This window comes from Saccostrea cucullata, unplaced genomic scaffold (genome assembly GCF_032062105.1).
Source record: "Saccostrea cucullata isolate Sc308-1 unplaced genomic scaffold, CSIRO_AGI_Scuc_v1 ctg5609, whole genome shotgun sequence".
Lineage (NCBI taxonomy): Eukaryota > Metazoa > Mollusca > Bivalvia > Ostreida > Ostreidae > Saccostrea > Saccostrea cuccullata.
This window is the reverse complement of record NW_026933990.1, coordinates 58,033-75,521: the sequence shown is the minus strand read 5'-3', so window position 1 is coordinate 75,521 and position 17,489 is coordinate 58,033. Positions and strand designations below refer to the sequence as shown.

The 17,489-nt window shown below is 31.3% G+C and overlaps 1 protein-coding gene across 1 annotated transcript; it reads left to right on the top strand.

Moving 5' to 3' along the window:
- The first annotated feature begins 7,384 nt into the window (after positions 1-7,384).
- LOC134239760 (uncharacterized) lies at positions 7,385-17,371 on the top strand. The gene is made up of 3 exons (XM_062721913.1): positions 7,385-7,563; positions 14,702-14,868; positions 15,777-17,371. Exons 1-3 carry the CDS (start codon positions 7,541-7,543, stop codon positions 15,920-15,922), a joined length of 336 nt encoding a protein of 111 aa, XP_062577897.1. The 5' UTR covers positions 7,385-7,540; the 3' UTR covers positions 15,923-17,371.
- The last annotated feature ends 118 nt before the right edge of the window (positions 17,372-17,489 follow it).

Below are 17,489 nucleotides of genomic sequence, written 5' to 3'. Positions count from 1 at the left end.
CTATCAAAAATATTTCCAAATTTTTTTTTAAACAACATTAAAAATTTTACTTAGCGCATAAAAAGTGTACCTTATAAAGTTTTTGTTTTATATTCATTAATGTGTGTTTATACATGTTTGATGATAGATGATGCACTGATTCATGTGTCTGATTCTAATTTATGATTTATGCAGCCTACAGCTATTTTTGGAATAGATAAATTTTAAAAAGGGTATCGTTTTTGTTCGATTTTCATTCGACCAGAAGATTGCCGTGTCTTCACGACTATAGTCTTCATCATTCAGACGCATGTCTTTCTCACGCAAATCGAAGCGGTTTGGTGATCAAGTCTAATTTCAATTGTTTACTTCATTATTTGATGGCTACAGCATTTTTATTATGCGCCCGGATCGATAGATCCGAGGCGTATATTGTTTTTATTCCTGTCTTTTTGTCTGTTTAGCTGTTTGTCTGTCTGTTGAAAACTTCAACCTTCGCCATAACTTTTGAACCTTGAAATATAGAGACTTCATATTTGGTATGCATACTCCACTAATAAAGTTCTTTCAAAAGACACCAAGGTCAATGACCTTGTGACCTTGACTGTGACCTACATACTAAAAACAGCTTTTTCGAACTTGTGCCATAATTTTCAAACCATAGGAGATAGACACTTCAAATCTGGTATGCTTACTTCACTAAGTAAGCTCATACAAATGACACCAAACTCATTGACCATGTGACCTTGACTGTGACCTTAATGCTAAAAATACCTATTTTCGAGCTTTCGCCAAAACTTTTTAACCATTGGAGATACAGACTTCATATTTGGTATGCATACTCCACCAATTAAGTTCTTTCAAAAAACATCAAGGTCAATGACCTTGTTACCTTGACTGTGACCTACATGCTAAAAATAGCTTTTTCAAACTTTTTATAACTTTCGAACCATAGGAGATATAGATTTCATATTCTATATGCATACTTCACTAATTAAGCTGATGCAAATGACAACAAATACATCGACCTTGTGACCCTGACTGTGACCTTAATGCTAAAAATAGCTATTTTCGAACTTTCGCCATAACTTTTTAACCATATGAGATACAAACTTTATATTTGGTATGATACTCTACTAATAATGTTCTTTCAAATAACACTAAGATCAATGACCTTGTGACCTTGACTGTGACCATATTTGTTGCCGCCGGTGTCGCATAATATTTGGTCCGCCTCGTTTAAAGGTCCGGCCGGACCTAATACGATAACATATTTGATCCGCCTGGCTCTATAAGAAAAGGTCCGCCCTCGGCCTTTTATATAAATTGTATGCATGTGGTTCATTCGATATTAATTGAAAAACTATTCTTTTAAAATAATTAAGGATATATAGTCGTATTAAGAGCTAGTACTTTCTCCAAGAAAATGTAGTAAACAATAAGTAAGAAATCGAAATTAATACATAAATAAAGGAATGACAGTGACTGTATACTTTAGATTTATTGATCGGTTTTGCTGTCGGGAAGATGGGACATGCTTCTTTTGTCGTTTAAATTAATACACTAATGTCAACATTATCATTAAAAAAATATCAAGAATACAAATGTACATATTACATTTACCTTCACCGCCTTGTTTACTGGCAGATTAATCAGTATTGAATGAACGTTTGCGTTAGTCCAACACGAATCATTTACTAAGTTACACTCTCTTTCCTATAAACATGATAAACGTTTGACTAATCCCCTCACAAAAACTAAAGTTCACATCTTTCAAAATATTTTTCATTATAGTATTGATAATAGAACTACAAATGATTAATCTATTTTTACTTATGTATGCTGATGACACAGTATTAATGTCAGAAACACCAGAGGGTTTACAAAATATGTTAAATTCATTGTATACATATACATTAGAGTGGAGTTTAACTGTTAATGTTGAAAAAACAAAAATATTAGTGTTTAGAAACAGTGGACATATTAGAGCTAACGAACACTGGGAATATGATGGGAATACTGTAGAAGTAGTTAATGAGTTTAATTATCTTGGTATGTTGTTTAATTTTAATGGTAAATTTGCAAAAACACAACAACATTTTGCATCACAGGGAAGAAAAGCCATGTATAGTGTTTTGAATAGAATGAAAGATTTGAATTTTAACGTTAAAACACAATCAGATATGTTTGAGACTTATATTAGCCCTGTAATGTGTTATGCATCTGAAATTTGGGGATGGCACAAAGCTAAAGATATAGAAAAAGTACATCTTTCATTTTGTAAAAGAATACTTAATGTTAGACAGAATACATATAACAGCTGGTATATTGTGAATTAGGTAAATTGCCTCTTGAATTGGTCAGGAAAAAGAAAATCTTTAAATACTGGTTAAAATTAAGAAATAGTGACAATTGCATTCTTCAAGCATGTCTACAAGAAAGGTTAGAAAATAATGATGACTGGATTGTAAATATTAAGAATGAATTTTATAGGCTTGGTTTAGTAGAACTATTCGATAGTAATTGTATAAATAGTAACACAATTGATATTTTATATCAGAGAATGTGTGACGAATTTATCCAAAACATTATGTCAGATTTAGGTAAATCACCAAAATGTCTCATTTATCAACACCTGGTAGATAATTTTACCCTTCAGTCTTATTTATGTAAACCAATACATCTAAAATATAGAATAACAATTACCAGATTAAGACTATCTGCGCATAACTTAATGATTGAACAAGGAAGATATGATAAAACTTTGAGAAATAACAGAACATGTAGTCTCTGTCAATTAGGTAACATAGAAGATGAATTCCATTTTTGTGCTAAAATGTCCACATTACAACACATTAAGACAAAAATACATTAAATCCTACTACTCCCGAAGACCAAGCGTCTTCAAATTGGTACAGCTACTCAGTACACAGAATATAAAAGAATTATGTAATTTAGGAAAATTTTTGCAATTAGCGAATGCCTCAAGAACAGCATCTTTATCAATTTTATAGATTATCAGAAATATTATTATATGCTTTGTACATGTACGTTGTATGTTTATTCCATTATTGCACGTGTTAAGATGTATGTTTATTTCATTATTACATGTGTTATGTCTATGAGATGTATGTCTCTCGACTTCAATAAAACTGAAACTGATAGTATAGATAAAAAAATCTGTCATTCTTTACGTTTAAAATTGTTGTAAATAACTGGAGGGTCACTAGCTGTGACAGGGGCTTATGTCACGGTGTACTACCCTACACCCCTTATTGTAAAAACAACATGCTTACGGATTGGGCAGTTGGGGTTAGCCTATAATTGTTTCGTTTGAGAAAACCTAAAGTACCATATTCCCTGTGTTTTTATAAGTTAAAACTGTTTCTTACCTATTCAAAGGCTAATTATTATATCTACTAGATCTCTGCATTTCATTTCCTGAATTTAACATTGCAGACAATTTTTGTTATTATTTCGGAATCCGACAATTTTATTTTCATTTTCGATATTATTTATTTCTTTTTTTTTTCACATTTTCGGATTTTTTTAGGATAGCTTTACGGCAATTTAAGTTTAACATATATATGACAAAGATGGAAATTAGAATTTTAACAGGGTATTGTATAAAATTATATGCATTGGATAAAATTATTCATTTCAAATCACGTTTTTTCTATTCATTACATGCACTCTGTAATCAATATTAAGACTAGTTAAAAAGTAAAGGAAACAGTTAAGTGAAACTTCACATTCACAATACATGTACCTACAACTGTTCCAGGGTAAAATTAATTAAGTTTCTTTGACAGCTAAGAGCAAAATTAAGGCTTTTATTTGAATAAATTATCTAAAATATTTTACCTTCAGGATTTTTAAAACGGATGTCTGAATTCTTTTTTCATTGACGAAAAAGTACTGACATGAATGACAAATGTCGGAGATGAAAACTTTTAAAATGTAAAAACTTAAAAATGTCGGAAATTATAAGTTCAGAAAATTCCGGAAATGAAATGCGGCCAACTAAATAATAATTACTCCGGGACAAGGTAAATGCATGGGGTGCGTATCATTACCGCTACATTTTCAAAATTTTCATTACCGCTACAGAGTCATTACCGCTACAAAAAACCTTACATTACCGCTACATAAAAAGTATACATTGCCTCTTTCGTTAGCCAGCCACATATGCGTGTACAGTACAACCTATAAATGCATAAGACCCGTTTCCCCTGCTCACCACGGAAAGTGAAAGTAGGACTTTGAGCAGGATGGTTTTTTTCATTATTAAAATCAATTTTTTTCATAAATCACACACAAATAAGTCTGCAGTCGAAATTTAATTATTTAGCGTCATCTGAACATTTTGACCACAATTGAGAAGTTTGTTACAAATCGAGATATAAAGACCAAAATTATACAATGTGGTAGGGGTCAGCCGACTTTTGTGATTTCCTATTAATAGTAAATCGAGAACGGTCATTCATTTCAAAGTTTTTGTTTACTATGAGCCTAACTTTGTACAAACTTGTGTGAATGGCAAAACACGTATAATACATTTATAAAACTTCTGTGAAAGAAGGAAATTTGCACACGATTAGGCTGGTACTTAAAATATTAATTAAGGAAGTTCTAAACTCTGCACAATAAAAAAAAGTTCTAATCTCTAGTTTTCAAGTTACGAAAATAAACCCTGTCCAAAAATTTCCCTTTATGACATGAATATATCTGAAATACAGAAAGCGGACCCTTTCTGATAACTGCGTTTTAAGGTCCGCCCTCTCTATTTTTCTAGTTTTCAAGCTACGAAAATAAACCTGTCTAAAAATTTTCCTTTATAACATATAAATATATGAAATACAGAGGGCGCATAGTGTTTCACAAACACATCTTGTTTATTTCTCGTATTTGTTGTATCGGGTTACTGAAATGTATATATTCTGTGTGATAGATGAGCATTAAATTTTAAATTAGTATAAAAAACAAAGACCTGCCCATTGGTTTGGGTATCAGTAGACAAAAAATACGAACTGTTGGTAGATTGTACAAGGTCACTATGCCGACATAGAATACTGCAAATAAGATTGTTAAAATCTCTGTAACATCAACGTATTACGTAATCTCAGACTGGTATTTGGAATTGGAAATTCAGGGTGCATGAACATCATATGCAAGATATACTGGATATAACTAAATGTATAAGCGAAGTTGACGATGTTTCTGCAAAACCTAGGTACCGAATTTCGTAAGTGCACGCTAGCGTTTTTGTAAAATCGTTATATATTTTTTTTTCATCTATTGTGTCGTTTTACTTATTCATGAAAGATGTCTTCAAATTGTTCGATTTTTATTTTACAAAAAAAAAAAAAAAATACTTTATGTATTCTTATGCTTATAGGCAAGCTCACCGCAGCTTGTTTTTGCTAATTTTGTATAAGTCAAATAAAACACTTTCATGGAGATGAATAATGTCATTTATTAAAATGACGGTATAAATGTAAACAATTTACATCATGTATTTTGCCTTTAGGACCATTACACGCTTAGTTTGGACTTACAGTAAGGCGTGGCATTCTCGGCTTTACCTAATTGGCTTCTGAAATTTATACAGCTTCCCTTCACGGTTGAAATATACATATGATAGAAATGCTGCCGAATGTCAGCTGGTGTAGTAAATAGCCAATTAAAAGTTCTGTCATGGCACAGAGGCGGGGCATAAGTCATCTCATCGTTGTCAACAACAATTTTTTTAGTTCCTGGTGTTATTAATTTCTTAACCAATGATAATCTACCAGTATTCGCCATTACGTAGCGCCGAGAATGCCACGCCCTACTGAAAGTCCAACGTAAGAAGAAAATCGTCCAAATATCCCCAAGTTTAAGGAATCGTTGCAGATATCTGTCAGCAATTAGGATGCACTTAATCGTGAACATACTAACGACTTAATTGCTTTTTCCTCAAACCGCCTTCCAAACTCAAAACATTTATTTAAAAATAAGCTGTGCAATTTGAACACCACTGAGTAGCTGACTCTGGAAATAGTTTTTGATTGAATCCTCTAGAATAAATATAAGTGTTTGGTGTTTTTTTAAAGTGTTCTCACAAAATACTGTAGCGCAAGGATGCTCTGAGCGTTTGAAATAATGAACACTTTCAATCAATTCACACACCATTTCTATGGATTCTTAAATGAATTTTTAGAGGCATATTTGAACAAAAAACCCAATATCTATAAGGCTGGCTTAAGATTACTCTTAACCATACCCAGTTTTTGTGAATTTTAGCGTGATTTCTTGTGCAAAACAAATTAATGAAATGACTTTAAAATTTGAAATTAAATGTTGGACCGTTTTCTACTTCTTCGGGTAAAGGTACATCTGTAACAAAACATTAAATATTACACATTCATTGCATCGTCGTGAGGGATATATGAAGATTTATTCAGCCAAGAAAAATCATATTCTCCGAGGGCTTAGCCCATGTAAGGGGAAATATAATTTTGATATTTCTTGGCTGGATAAAGCTTCATGTTTCTCGAACATTCATGCAATGAATAATTATTGCTTATTAACACGACACAAGCAAAAATTTCTAGAGAATCATAAACTTTCAAATTCGGCATCGCATTTAAATTAATTTTGATATTTAAGGTAAAGTTACTGAAAAAAAAATTAGCTTTCACACATCACACTCAAACGATATAATCAGTAATTTTGTAAGATGGACCATGAGGCTATTACATTTGACGTCTTAGATATTCTTTTAAAAAGTCTCATTCAAAGAACGATAACTATTGCAGGAAAATGAAATAAGTATCCGAAGACGTGCACGTGGAGCATGATGAATATAACGAAAAGCATGCCGAGGACAGGGAAATATGAAGTTTAATTGCCCGATCACGTGAAAATTTATCTCTAACCAATCAGATAACGCGTTGTGTAGAATGATTTTAATGGTGTTTAATAATATTTATTGTCTTGAATTTCCAATTAAAAATGGATTTATTTATTCGTAAAATTAGCACCTCGAACTATACGGAAAACCCATGAATATATTTAAAAGGGTCGTTACTCTTATTACAGAAAATAAATTTTATGGGTAGTTTCAATGTAAAATATTAGAAACATCGAAACGTTAACGTTGCGCGTCAACCATAAATATGGTAATTACCAGCTATTGACCTGTTAGACGTAAAGATATAGACGACAATCACGTTAAACCACTGAATGTGCCATTTATCAATCCGAGGGAATATCAATAGAAATAATCCCCAAAGCTCAAAGCTCGTTCACTGTGCCTGGTATTTATTACTAAAAGATGGTAAACCTTACAGATATTTTAAATATGTCTTTCAACAGGAATTGCTAATCGAAAATTAGTGCACTAAAATAGCAAACATTTATTTTGATTTCCTTTCTAGGCTGGTCCACAGTGTTTGGTAACCGTTCCTGTTACTATAACTCGTACACTTCTTCCTACTACTGTTACTACTACTACTACTACGATTACCACTACACTTACGAGTACAATTACAGCTACCCATCGGTGGAGTCCAGAGTAATGCGGATCTCACGTAGAGTGAGGTAAAAAATATATAACTTTTGTTTCTAGTGAAAGGTTTCTTAGAGTAAATTTATCAATTTATCTTTTACAATAATTTAATCAGCACTGATTGGATATATATAAGGATTCAAGTGCCCACATGTTGGATAAGTCCAGCGATCTGATACTAAAAAATCAAATACACAGAATTTGGCCACCTATGAATGAAGGAAATAAATTGATTAAATGTATTCTTATTTATTTCTTATTTATTTAGGAAAACTCGTTCCCAGTTTTAGAAATTTTTTAAACAACAAATTTATTTCCTTGACTTTATTTAGTTGAAAAAAAAACCCACACTTTTGAAAGCATTTAAAAATATTTTCCAAATGCAATCGAAAAATAAATATTACTCTGGATTGTGTATGCTATTAGAATCTCGTCATCAAAAAATACATCTGCTTGTAATTCAACAGAATTGCTTCTGATCACGTTTTGATTTTTTGAACATAAAGATCTGGAATCTTATACATTACTTCTCATAAATTACGTGAACATGTAAAAAAAAAAATCATATTTGAACCTTAATCCATATTACTCTCTGCCCCTGTATTTCAGTTTCCATACCTTGTAAGAAATCCCCTTCAAAATATTCGAATGTCATTCCTGGTACCCTTCATTTTTATCCCACCTTCTTTCTAAACCAATTGAATAAAATAAAGTAATTTAAGCAACAAGAAGGCCCTCGATCTACTTGTAAATCTCGACTTAAATACTCACTAATGTCTTTCATATTCAGTATTTGATGACGGTTTCTCTAAACGCAGTCTTATTTTTAAAGTATTTAAGAAATACATGTATTGTTCGACTAGATTTCGAAAAAGATCCGATCAGATTTCTAAACTTGACATAATCTGACATACGAGGGTTGTCCCAAAATTTCGTAGACTGAGCTCATATCTTTTGAAGAAATTAATGTCTCTTTGTAAAATTTTCAGGGTGGATAGAGCGTGTTCTTGGCAGATAAATTTCGAAGTTTTATCATGTTTACTTGAAAACATTTTGAGTAATAACATTTAAATTGATATCGTTCTCTAACACCCGGAGCAATCTGCAACGTCAAAAAAATACAAATGTCAACGGTTCAAATTTTTGGAGAAAATATTTCAATTACCAAAATCAAATTCTTAAAATAAACGAAACGGTTATAGTTATGAATATGAAATATCTTAATTACTACATGTATGATATGATCAAACATTAAAATATGTAAACAAAGTATATGCATGTACAATTGTGAAATGATAATAATTTGAAAACGCTAAATTTCTTTGGACTTTTCGTCTGTTTTCTCTAATGGAGTTGCACAATGGAACCCTTGCCCATTTCTTAGCCCTGTCTTTTATATTAGTTACTATTATTCGCATATACATAGAGAAACCGTTTAAATCATTTTAAATATTAAGGACGAGAAAAAGTTTCCTACTCTACTAAACATTTGTGACTGGTACATTTCTGTGAGAGTGAATTCATGGTCCAGTGCGCCGCCCGTGCCAACGCAGCCGCAATTTTTTCAAAAAGTCAGATTTCAACCCCATGTATGTAAAAAAGTTATAAAGTTCATATTTATCAAAGCATGAATACCAAAATTTGAGGAAATATAGTTACATATAATAAAACAGTATAATTTAGAATTTGCATTTCTATTTACAAAAAATACAGGGTAGTAATTACTTTTCCGTAAGATTTTAAATATAATATACCAAATTTTAATTGCAGCTTTTGGGTATTGCGCCGCCATCCTACACCAGACAATGAAATGTGTCTTTTAAATTGGAATAATTTGTGTAGTTACTCTATATTTGTCCATAAATTTATTAGATAGTGTTGGTTTGATCTATATACGAAGTTTCATTAATGTATGACATTGGGTTCATATAAAAAAAAAAAAAAAAAAAAAAAAAAAAAAAAAAAACGCTTGTCTACGGAATTTTGGGACAAACCTCGTACATGTACTTACTTCTTCATGAAAAAACTTTATACTTTCCTTTCTAAAGAACTGCGCATGATAACTCTAGATTCCAATCTCTAATGCCATGACTAAAATTTCGTATACAATAAATATATCTTGAACTATTTTTTTTGACAAAGCACCAATGTCCACTAACTGTTCTAGCTAGTACTATGACAACCGTCATATGTTCATTTTCACGGCCACATTATAACTATTTAGGAGCATTACGTCAGTTTATCCACAGTGCTATGAGAGCGTAACGTTAATTGCCACAAACATTACACAACGTGGTCATACTGTGTTTGTATATCGTCACTGCTGATTGGACTATGTACTATGATTCTTATACTACAAAGTTAAAGATATGAATGGGTCAGTATTTCTTTCGAGTCTAATGTGGGAAATTTTTAAAAAGTAACTTTAAGTCTGACGAAACCTTAGACAAGTCTTATCTTCGCATATTTTCGTAAAATAGCAAAAAATATCCATAATTAACTGTTCTTGTAAACTGTAAACTTTTTCAAAATGAGTTGAAAAATAAGTAAATAAAAAATTGTAATATTGGCAATTCAATCAAATTCTATTAGGATTCTATATCGTACACCATGTTCTGATACTCGTATCTTGCGCAACTGCATAAAATACGTAAAAGACTGGTTACTTTAGCAATACCTAAAAAAAAGACTCGCGAAAAAAATTATATTATTTAAAGCCACTTAATCCGAAACAGGCACATATTGTCTTACACAATAAAAGTACGTCATTACATAGAAAGTAGATAAAAATAGATAATGAAACTGATTTAATATTTTATTACAACAATCCTTAAAAGGAAAACATAGATAAAAAACCTTACTGACAAACAGAAGTTCCTGACGGGAAGTTAAGATCTGTCGTGAAGTCACCTTTGAAAAAAATAATTGTATTGGTTATATCTAAATTATGAAGAACAAACCCGAGTATTTTTTTTCATTAGTAGAAGCCTTAGTCATAATATATCTTATAAAAATTAAGAAAGTAATTGAATATAATCCACAGTAATTGAATATTAATATGCACACTTAAAAGAATAAAAGAAAATCAGATATTTTTAAAGATTTTTTTAAAGAAAGTTTTGTAACGAAGCTAAAAAGTAAAAAAAAATTGTCCAAGTACAGGTATGAGACTTACTTTTGTGAAAAAAAGTTCTGGTTTGTTCTTCATAATGAGATATATGGTTAAATTTAATTTTCACGCCATTGCAAATAGATATCGTCATAGGATTATTTTTTGTGTGACCCAACAAAAATTATTTTTTTTAACTTTTGAATTTTGGTATCTTTTAAAAGAATAAGACTTTTGGGATATAATTTGACATAAGTTGAAACAATTTATGGACAATTATTTTTTAAGAAGAAAAACGAATATGTCTTTTCGCGATTAGAATCGGACTTAGCGACTTTAAGAACATGTCATCTACCTTAAAGAAAATATCTCGACATCTAGTGCTGTAAAACATTTCTCCTTGGACCTTTTCTTTCTAAAACTATTCCATCTTTTCCCTTAATCATTACGTATATTACCCAGTCATTACATCTTACCTATCTATTTCATATCTTACCTTTACAAAAAAAATACGAATTAGCCACTTAAGGAGTACCATATTCACATAGTCCGAAGGGAAAAGTTAATATGATACTTCGAAGGTGACTAAATCTGTATCTTACATGTACCTATAAATTAAATATTTTACCTAACCATTGTATAGCTTACCTTTTCAATACATACTATACCTATCCATTACATACTATACCTTTCCATCACATATCCTACCTATCCATTACATATCCTACGTATCCATTACATATCCTGCGTATCCATTACATATCTTACCTATCCATTATATATTTCTTACCTATCCATTATATTTCTTACCTATCCATTACATACTATACCTATCCATAAAGGATATGGAGATAAAGAACAGTATTCAATATCAAAGTCCATAAAACAATACGAAATGGGAGCAAAGCAAACACGGACCTTACATATCTTATCTATCGTTAAAATATCTTGTCTATTCATTACATACCTTACTTATCCATTCCATATTTCACTTATCCATGTCATATCTTATAATGTGTTACTGTTGTCGTATCGCCTTTTAAGATGACCGCACTTTTATTGGGATATTAGTATTACTTGCTCGCTAATGAGAGAAACTTAATGACTTTGCTTCCCGTCACCAGGTCCAGTTAAGGTCTGGGTGCACTGTAATAAAGAAAAAGTGGATGAAATTACAAAGATGCATCATTATTCACGTCTCCGAATAAAACGACCAAGTAGCGGGCGCAATTCCATTCGAAGATCCACGCATTCCGTAAATCATTTTTTCCAATCAAATTAGTTTTTCGTTGTTAATTTGCATAAATAGTGACCGGAAACTCTTAGTTTGAAAAATCATGTGACCTGATCTGACCATTACAGTGCACCTTAGCATTTGACATGGTACTTAACAAGTTAAACCCCTAACAGTAGATTAATGGATTTTACTATATGTTATAGAATTTTTGACATTAGGTAAAAAGGATGAAAGAGACCATATTTAAGAAATGTAAAAACTAACACCTCACCTATCTACAAATTACTGCAGCTGTACTCTTATTTCCAACAAAATTACATAATTGTTAAACAATTTACTAATCACGCATGCCGAAAATTCTGAGAAACATAAATTACTTATTTTAGACAATTTCCTATTATACAAATTATCTATTTTTTCTTCAAAGTCATTCCTTGTTTTTATCAAATAAAATTAGCAATTTTTTACTTATACGAGGGGTGATCAAAACGTTCGCGAACTATCTCTTTATTTAAAAAAAAAAAAACGCAATTCAGATCAGAATGAAATTAGGCTCACCTATAGTCATGCACATGTACCATAAATAGACTATGAAAAGAAATCATTTTCTCCATCATTATGACGTCACAATGTGCAAATAACGTCAATATGTAGGTGACTCGTGACGAAAAATGGTTGTCACAGTTTTACTCGAGAACAAACGACTGTAAAGTTTAACGTATACACGTATACTGGAATTTCCTTTAAAGTATCTTATAATAATTTGTACAAGTTTTATGAAGACAATAGACTTTCCAGACATTTAATCATAAATTGGATTGATTGTTTTGGTAAAGGGAGGGAGATGGTTAACAATGACGTTTGTTTTGTAGCCCAGCGAAAGCTAGTTGAAGAAGAGGTGTGTCCTTTGTTTGGATAATGAAAGATTGCAAAGTTAAAGTTAGAAAAGTAGTTGAATATCTGAACAACATTAATATTATTAAATCCCGAAAATATCGTGTAATTTAAATTGTTAAAATATTAAATATGATAAAAGCAAGGCTCCCACAACTTTATCCATACTGAATAAAAGACGATCTTAAGACAAAAGAATCGGATTATGATGGTCACCATGGTCTTTCTAGAAAAAGATATCCTTATCCAACATTCCTATTTTCGAGATTTAGTCATTTCTGACGAATGGACTGTTAAACTTGCATGGTAAGAAATATAAGATTCGGAAAAATATTTTAGTGTCTATGAACTCAACAGAATGCTTCAGAAAATGTCACGTGACCACCAGTATCACGTGATTCGTGCATGGGCAGAAAAATGGCAGATACACTGTATGCATTAAAATCAGAGAAGTTAAATTTAAAAAATAATGAACACAGAAAAAAAACTTGTTTTATGTTGTTCCCGGACATTTTGATCACCCCTCGTATTTCAAATTGTATCAGGAAATTTATTTAAAAAATGAAATCTTGACTGTTGGAGGGTTGATCCAAAAGTTCAGGGAATTTCTTCATATTCTATTTATTTTTAAGTGAAATTGTTTGAAAATTACACATGAGAATATAGACACTTGTTAAATACTTTAAATAAAATAAAACATTTTAAATATTTATGATAGTAACTCTATGGTAGTTGCCATAGAAACGGTTGTTTGGAAATGCGGGGGAGACATTAACGTGTGTATTATCATTTTAAATCTTAATACGTGAAATTTGAATAAAACAGTCCTATGTGGTAACGAAAATTAGAACGAAAATTATGTCATTATTTCGATTGCTTGATCTTTTATAAACCTTTGTGTGAGAGTTTTATTGATTTTACTGGATATTTTAGTTTATTGGTTGATGATGTATTGTTCATCTTTCAGTTGTTAGACAACGTCAAATTTGGTCAAGTCATCAGTTTTGTGAAAATCCAGAGATTACTCTGACTTAAACGCGTATATTATTGACATAGGCTGGGGGGAAATGCATTTAGTTTCTGGTTTTCCAGTGGCATAAATATAGAACTTCCATGGACATTAACTAAAGGTGTGACCGCCTTTTGGAGGCTCTGTTTTAAATGTTAACCCCCTAGACAAATTAAAAGTATTAATGGACTTTGTCGGCTGACGTACTGCTCTTGACATTGTTACTGAAATTGGAACATCATATGGAAAGATAGGGAGTATCTTGAAATATGAGTGAAAAATGAAAATAAGTTGGTACGAACCGATACCAAGGCTTTTCTTGAGAGAAAAAAGATGAAGAAAAAAGCAGCATTCTGTAGAATTACTTAATAGTCGAATTGGACATTAGGGTGAGATGCCTCTATAACCTGACGTGACATACCTAACTTCACGTAACGTCAAAGTCTCCCCCGGGTTTCACAACTATCCATTTTCAGAAAGCTCGTGTGACCTTATTGGTAATTGGAAAGTGGTGAAATTTTCCAATATTGTTGCATTATGACTCTATATTTTGAATATGCCTGTTGTTTGGTTTCATCTAATCACGATAAATTTTTTAAAAGAAATTCTACGAACTTTTGGATCAACTCTCGTATAATTCCTACGAACCAATAAAATGATAAAACTACAATATAATAGTACATGTCCATTATCCACATACATGTTTAACAAAATTAAAATATATCGATTGACTAAAATTAAAGGTGGGATTTCACCTTTAATTATAACTGTCCTTTCTGACATATTTTATTTTATCAAATGAAATCTGCAACGTGACTATTTTCGTGTTGCAGATTTTATTTGACAAAAAAAATGTCAGAAAGGACACTATCCATTACATACATTATATCATCAGTAATGAAATAATACTGTTTAACACAGACTTGTGAATGTAGAAATCCTTGGGGTCATATATGGCTCCCTAGCTGGATTTGCCACGTTGGTTGGACTTACCGTCTGTCTGTGTATGAAATGCAGAAAAACAACATCCAATCAGGGTGCAGTTCTCTATGAAACCGTTGCAAATGTTGGAACAGGTGTTCAAAGACGTGAGTGTGATTTATCTTTAAAAACAAATAATCATTGTTTTCCTTATTTATCCACTACCTATAAAGGCACTTCAGCGTAGTCAGCACCAATTTTTCAATCAGTTTATTTATGGTCATTAACATATTTAAAACACGGTATTGTCGCTAGCAATAAGGCTAAAAATAGAAAAGAAATATATAGAGAAAGACCTCCCTATCTTCCTATATAGGCAAGATTTACTTTATATATAAATTGCTCTAACTATTTGTTACACTTGAAAGGGATATGGACACAGTTTCAGCTAAAAAGAAAATTCAAATTTATTTTTCTATTTTTTGTGTATATGCAAATACTTTATTAAGGTGTTTTATTGATTATCAAATTTTGAATTTCAGTTGTCGAAATACAATACAGATTTATGGTTCAAAACCTTTGTTATGTAAATAAAGCGCATACCATGTTTTTTTTACATAAGTTAAATATATCAATATATGTTAGTTCAAAGCAATTATTTGTTTTTAATAAAGACGTTAATTCTAAGTACGATTAAACATTTTCTAGGGGTTTGCTGACTCTCGTTTTGTTATAAATATGCAAATTTCTATATGTAAACAAAAACAGGGAATGGGCCTTGTTTATATTATGAAGAATTTTCAGTTTCATTAATTTCTCCTTTGTAAAGCAAATCACGTTCAAATTTTTGATGATCATTTAAATTGCGTAAATAAGGAATTGTAAACATTAAAATTGGATTCAAAAAATTTAAATCAGATGAAACTGTGTCTATGTCCCTTTAAAGGCAAATAAGAAAGGAACTGCAGCAAATCCTTTTTGATTTATGCAAAAAAACTTTTAAAAAGTCTGATTTGTACAAGGCAATGAAATGGTAAATGAGTCCTTTAGCATTTCTTTTCTCTATATTGTACAGCGATACAATCTTACAATCAGGAAGGAGTGTACACACCTCTTCCTGTTCAGCAGCAGACACCTGGTGAATTCGAAATGGTTTCTATTGCTCTGCCTCCCCAACACAGTGCGCCACCTACCGTAAATCAAGATCCGCAACGGAACTAGCATTTTCCTTATAGTGCTGCTGCATCACCATTCAGCTAAAACAGCCTTCACTCATTTTTATGTCCCTGTAATCGAAGATTCGGGGCTATATAGTTTTTGTCGTTTCCGTCCGTCTCTCTGTCTCTCTGTCTGTCTGTCTGTTTGTTTTGTCCGCAGACAAACATTGTAGCATTTTCCCATTACTTTTGACTTAGTGGAGCTATGGCTTTCATATTTCACATGCGTATTCCTTGTTGCAAGACCATTCTTTACCACCAGATTTGACCTTTTGACCATGACCTTGTAGTTTGAACTACTTTTTAAATCTTTAACCTTGGCCATAATATTTTTTGAACGGTTAGAGCTAAGGCTTCCATACTTCACATATGTAAACCTTGTAACATTAGATCTTCCTTAAGAAATCAACAACTTTGAACCTTAGATCTTGGAGTTTAACTTATTTTTCAAAAAATTATCCTTGGGCATAACTTTTGAAAAGGTGGTGCTAGGGCTTTCATACATCACAACTGTATTTCTTATGAATAAACCCTACTTTGGGTAACAAAATATTTAATTTGTATTTAAGAAAAGTTTAATCTTTGCTATGTTGCCATACGGGGACATAATTGTTTCACAAACACATCTTGTTATTCTCCTGATTACATATATCTCCGTTCTTTGTATCTTGTCATTTATCATGTTTATGTTATCAATTTTTCATTAATTTTTAAACACATTTTTTGTACAAACCGTTATAAACCATTTATGTACATTCTTTTTACCAATACTTTTATTATTTATGTGGAATTAATATTTTGTAATTTCTAATTAATAGTATGTTTTTGTTTTGAGTTGCGGTGGAACATTGATCATACATGTAAATAAATTCAAATTGAAAAACAAGCAAAACTAACATGAATGGTTCCTTAACATTGTTTTTTAAAAACTCCTTTTTGTCTTTTCAAAGGTAATTTAATTTTTTTTTCAGATAGACTGGGACACAAGTAGATAATCTACTAAGTACAAGTAAACAAGTAATTAGTGATGCTCTTCACATGCTTCAACACAATTGAAAAAGAATTAATACACATCAACTGATAAATACATGTATAACAACAATACATGTAGCAACAACAATACATGTAGCAACAACAACAATACATGTAGCAACAACAATACATGTAGCATACAACAATACATGTAGCAACAACAACAATACATGTAGCAACAACAACAATACATGTAGCAACAAAAAATCCAATATAATTTACCTAGAAGCATGTCAAGATGCGTAGAATTCAAACATTCTTCAATTTCAGACAAGATGAATTATTATCAATTAAATGAATAATTTTAGAGTTATTGTATATTTAAAGAGTTTATTTATTTTTTCCTTTCTATTGCTACGATGTATACAATGTATGTAGTAGACCACATGTACATATGTTTTTTTTAATTTTGGCAATTTTACAAAATGTTATATTTAAAGAGGTCTATCTAAGTTACTGAACTTGTGTCCGATCCTTTTGACTCAATAAAATATGTTCAGCTCAATTCACTTATTGTTCCCGAAGGATTGACGGACATC

Coding starts and splice junctions, on each gene's coding strand:
- LOC134239760 (XM_062721913.1), top strand. CDS start 7,541: ATGCGGATCTCACGTAGAGTGAG. Junction 7,564..14,701: donor CGGATCTCACGTAGAGTGAG/GTAAAAAATATA, acceptor TGTTTAACACAG/ACTTGTGAATGTAGAAATCC. Junction 14,869..15,776: donor TGGAACAGGTGTTCAAAGAC/GTGAGTGTGATT, acceptor TATATTGTACAG/CGATACAATCTTACAATCAG.